General features: G+C 34.4%; 1 protein-coding gene across 1 annotated transcript in view; it reads right to left on the bottom strand.

The window, feature by feature from the left end:
• The window catches only part of LOC100639977 (tensin-2-like), an 18,284-nt gene that overhangs the window by 7,995 nt on the left and 5,172 nt on the right, over nt 1–5,117 (bottom strand). The window contains exons 3-7 of the mRNA XM_011411987.2: nt 3,437–3,599; nt 3,311–3,378; nt 3,162–3,259; nt 3,010–3,116; nt 1,564–1,695 (exon numbers count right to left, since the gene is read on the bottom strand). Of these exons, the coding sequence (XP_011410289.2) occupies nt 1,564–1,695; nt 3,010–3,116; nt 3,162–3,259; nt 3,311–3,378; nt 3,437–3,599 (568 nt within the window). The remainder of the gene's footprint in view (nt 1–1,563; nt 1,696–3,009; nt 3,117–3,161; nt 3,260–3,310; nt 3,379–3,436; nt 3,600–5,117) is intronic.

The raw sequence follows: 5,117 nt of genomic DNA, 5'->3' as shown, positions 1-5,117 counted from the left end.
CAATACCAATCTTTAAATTTGTGCTATTACATTACTAGGCATGAGAATAAAGGATTATTTCCCCCTATAAAGGAATGGATTAATCACTAGCTTTACCAAAATGACGTCACGTTTAGCCACGCCCACCGACAGGAAGTAACATGGCATGAAGTAAATAAAGGCATTTTTGAAAGCTCATATCTCAATGAATAATTTTTTTTGAACAATGGGAGTTCTTACACTTCATTAAAAAGTTCAGGCAATCATATTTAGCCAATAAAATAAAAAAACCTCAAAAAACCACTGCAGTTACCCTTTAAGTACAGTCTTCAAAGTACTTGGACTGTACTTAAGTCCTTTTTTACATTAACTGCCTGTACTTGTACTTATACTTAAGTACTTAACATAGTACTTATTGGTACTTCAGTACTTAAAAGTACTTATAAGTACTTATAAGTACTTTGAAGTACTGTATAAGCACAATAGCATGATAGTACTGTAAAAACTGTGACACTTGCTACTGTTAAACTGTCACTGTTGAGTAATGGTGTTTGTGGTAATGTGAGAACTCATTATTGTAACTATATTAAGCTTTGAGTGACTGTTATGTCATAGCCCAAAAAAGCCAAATCCTTGTTTAGTTTCATGCCATCAGAGTCTTCTGCAGTTGTGATAGCTGGTTCAGATACTATATCTACTAATGTAGATGCTTAATTCGAAGCACCAGCCCAACCCATCGAAACTAATCCGCTAACATTTTGGGATAATAATTCAAAGAAATACCCGTTACTGGCAGTGCTAGCTAAAGAAATTCTATCTGTACCATCTTCATCTTCTCCAGTTGAGAGACTTTTTAGCATTGCTGGAAAGATATTTAGACCAGAAAGATGTAACTTACACGACCACAAATTTCAACAATTAATGTTTATTCGTTGCAACAACACACACATATAAATTTCTTCAATCAAATAATACTTAACAATTCATTTTACTATAATCTTTATAGTACTTCACCTGTACTTAAGTACTTTTTATTGTACTTGAAAATGTACTTAAGTGCTCTTGCTAAAAAGCGTATGTACTTGTATTTGTACTTAAGTACCACTGCAAAGTACTTGTACTTTACTTAAGTACTTCTAAATGTACTTCGCCCCATCCCTGCTATCAGCACAATAAAACTATTACTGGTTACGACAAGTATTAATGGCCACGCCTACCATAAGCCACTTGCACAGGCTGCTTTGTTAGTTTATTTAACTACTTAATACTGACTACTGTGGCCATTGAAAGTCAATCTCTTTATAAAAGCACTGATTGGAATCATTTCGAAAAAAATAGAAACCAAAAAGGTAAAAGTGTAAGAGCTTATAATCATTCAGCAAAAATCATTGAATTATTTGAATTTCAGATTCATTTGTTTAGCATATCAATTATTTAAATAGTAAAATACATGTACATTATTTGTTTCAGCCCCAAAAACTGCATTACATGTATAGTATCCACCCACACAATAAAAATTAGGATGGCAAGATGGCTACTAGAACAATACATATACATTGTAGCTATAAAACGTCCTACTAGTACCTTTGGCAAATTTGTGAGTAGTTCATAAATGAAGCAATAACACATCCAGTTCTACCTTTGCCTCCTTTACAGTGAACAACAACTACATGATTAGGATCAGAATCTAGCCAAGACTTCATTGACTTACAAACTCTATACGTAAAAAATGAATATCAAATGAGTAAATGCTACTAAAAAACATATAAAGAAGGGTGCTATAGAAAATAAATCATAAAGAGGTTATTGCAATACCGTACTAACAGGCTATTAAGCATAGGCACTTATGCAAAAAAATGACAGAAAAACGGGCACTTAATAATGACTCAGCGCTTAATAAATACAGTAGGTGTGGTTTACAAAATAATTAATTGATCACTTTACTGGCTTTACAATGGCGAGTGGTGCAGAATACTCTTTTGACAGTCTGGTTCATGGCCATAATGCTTATAAAAAGTGTCTGGACTCCTACTGCTTTAAATCCTGCTGCTTAGACTCCTACTGTTTTGTACTGCGCTTAACAAACCCATGCTAAGAGCTACATTGAGCTAGGCGCCTAAGAAGAACTAGGCGCTTAATAGCCTGTTAGTATGGCAAAATGCTTCTTAGGTTTACAGTACATGTAAGATCAGTAAAGTTATAAATACATGTAAACAAAGAGGTCAAATGTGATTGCATGAACAAAGTAAGTATAATGTACTTTTGAGTTTAGCAGAGGCTACATACATGTACATGTATGTATACTACACACATGTACAGTGAAACCTGCTTAATCCGGTCACCCTTGGGCCAGTTTTAAATGGTCTGATTATGCAAGGTGGCTGCATTACAGATCAGCCTCTGTAATACAGCCATTTAGTACGGGACTTTGGCTTATGGCTGTAATCTATTATATAGAGAGGTGGCCTCATTATTCAGGTGACCTTTAGGACAGGTTTCACTGTAGGTACAAAAAACCAACCAGGACAGGGGCACAATGCATGCATGCATGCATGCAAGAGTACTGAATTACTTTTGAATGCAAAAATACATATACAGTCAAACCAGCTATTAAGGACCACTCTATCATAACGACAAGTCTATAATCACGACAGGTAGTAGCAGTCCCAAAATACAATTTGCATTGCAAATGTGTACATGTCACCAGTACTACACATTTCACTTAAGGAACCTTTGAATCAAAGGGCTCTTTCATAAATCAGCCTAAATCAGGACAGTATTATTGGGTCCCAAGGTGTCTGGAATAGACAGGTTTGACACTACATGTAATCTTCAAATGCCAAAATTAGTAGATGTACATGTACATGAAGATGAAATAAAAATAGGTTAAAAGGCAAAAGTGGAGATGCAAACATGCATACATTGTGTGTACACGTATGCGACAAAAAAGCAGTGCAACAAAACATTTACGCACAAGGAAATCAAGAAAACATATAGCTGAATTTTTTTTCTTTTAACATGCTGACTTACATGCTAAGTCTTTCTAAAGAAGGTGCTAAATGATCAGGCCAACCAAAATCTAACACCTGATTATTGAATTTGGAGATGTCATAGCTCCTCTCAGACAAATTAAAAACCTACTGAATAAACTCAAAAACAAAATATACAATGTAATACAGTACCATATAATTATCTTGATGTTGTGTTTTTAGCATTTTTGCAACATCCTTTAAATTATTTCTATAAGCAGATTCCACTCCTGACCCTGGAAATGACATAGCTAAAAATATTACAAAAATAGAGTCATTAGATCAAAATAGATTAAGCAAACCAATAATTCTGTCAGTAATGTAAGACAAATCTAAGTCAAAACCATCATCAGTGTATCGATTTCTTCCTCTAATGAACAATGATGATATGTATGGCATCAATATTACACAGTCTGTACTGTACTAACTTGGCAACTTGTCTTTTGACTATTTCAGTAATATTCTTGGTAGGAGGAGGGGCATCAGCCCGTGGCAAAACATTGGTACTAGGAACTTCATCCACATCACTTCTACATATTTTAGTCACTTGATCCTGACACTTTTGGTCTGGATGTATAGCCATAGAACAGCCTACAATATACATGTAAACAAAAAAATTCGGCTTTTTTATACATGTACACGTAATAGATTTTTTAATGAAAGAATTACATAAAAAATTTATTTACTAATTCAAACAGGTTTAATGTATTATAAACTACATGTACATGTACATGTAATACGTGAAACACAGCTTTGCTTGTAGCCCTCAATAACATCATATGATGACAAACTGCCAGACAATAAAACTCAGTAACTTAAAGTGCACTGGTAATTACACGTACATGTACATATGTAAAAAACATTAAATATTTTTAAATTATCTGTCTTGAGCAAGCAAATATGCTACAAGACTCCCTTTCAAAAAAACACAGGAGGTACATTGTACATATAATATGTGTACTTTTCTCACAAAATAAAACATTGGAAATCAATCTCTACTACAGTACAAATGATATTCTCTGTTATTTACAAAAATGTACAACCCAGTGGTTGAATAACGAGAGTACTTAAGTGCAGACCCTCACCACAACTATTATGTAGGTGCAGCAGTTTGTGTTTTTAATTTAATAAAGAAACTGTCTGATCTTAAGGCAAAGGCTTAAAAGCAGTGTGCATATAGTACATGTATATACGTGTAAGTCAAAATTGTACAGGAATTAAAGTCAGTGGATCAGAAAAAGAATTGATTTTAGTCATGGATTATAGTTGTACCTTTGTGTTTGAATTACACGTATTACTTTGTTATTAAGGAAAAAATTTTTTCTTAATTTTAGTGGGCAAGAATCAGTAGCTTGTGCAATGCAGAAATTGCAATTCAGTCAAGTGGTGAGAATGAAACATGCTGCAGCAAAGTAAAGGTGTGGCTGCAGTGAAAGTGTGGCTCAAATAATAATAATAATAATAATAATAATAATAATAATAATAATAATAATAATAATAACTTCCCAGTGACACAAATGAAGGATTAAAAATTTCAGGAGGATAGGTCAGATAATGGTAGCACTGGAGGTCTGTGTCGAACATGCCGAAACAGCCTTTACAAACAAACACACACAAAAAATTTAGACAGAATACACTAGTTATTATTTAAGAGAAGTTTGTAGTAGAAGGGTTTAACATACATAAATTACATGGGCGGAGTGAGTGAAAGGCGCATGTGTGATTAGTGTTAAAAACAGATTCAAATGTGGACCAGAAGTGATTTTTTATGATTACTAGCACTGCATTTGGAAACAGTGAGACTTGGATGACAGGTAGTGAATTCCACAAACGAGGGAGGCGGTTGTAATAAAAGTGACGGTCCAGGTTTGTGGAGGAAACAGAGTGTCAGAGCTTGAGACCAGCACCAGAACTTGTAGCATTAGTGGAGAAGGAGACATTGTCCAGAATATTGAAGGAAGGATCAGGTGTCTTTATGGCTTTAATGAAAAATATCAGATCTTGTAACTCAAAGGTCATCATCAGAGGGAGGAGATTTAGGGACCTTAGTCTGGTCTTGTAGTCACTGGTGAAATCGTTGAGAATGAAATTGGTCGCCCTTCTTTGTAC

The sequence above is a fragment of the Amphimedon queenslandica genome, unplaced genomic scaffold (assembly GCF_000090795.2).
Source record: "Amphimedon queenslandica unplaced genomic scaffold, v1.1 AMPQUscaffold_13496, whole genome shotgun sequence".
NCBI classification, from domain to species: Eukaryota; Metazoa; Porifera; class Demospongiae; order Haplosclerida; family Niphatidae; genus Amphimedon; species Amphimedon queenslandica.
The sequence above is the reverse complement of the archived record's forward strand: the minus strand, read 5'-3'. Positions and strand labels throughout refer to the sequence as shown.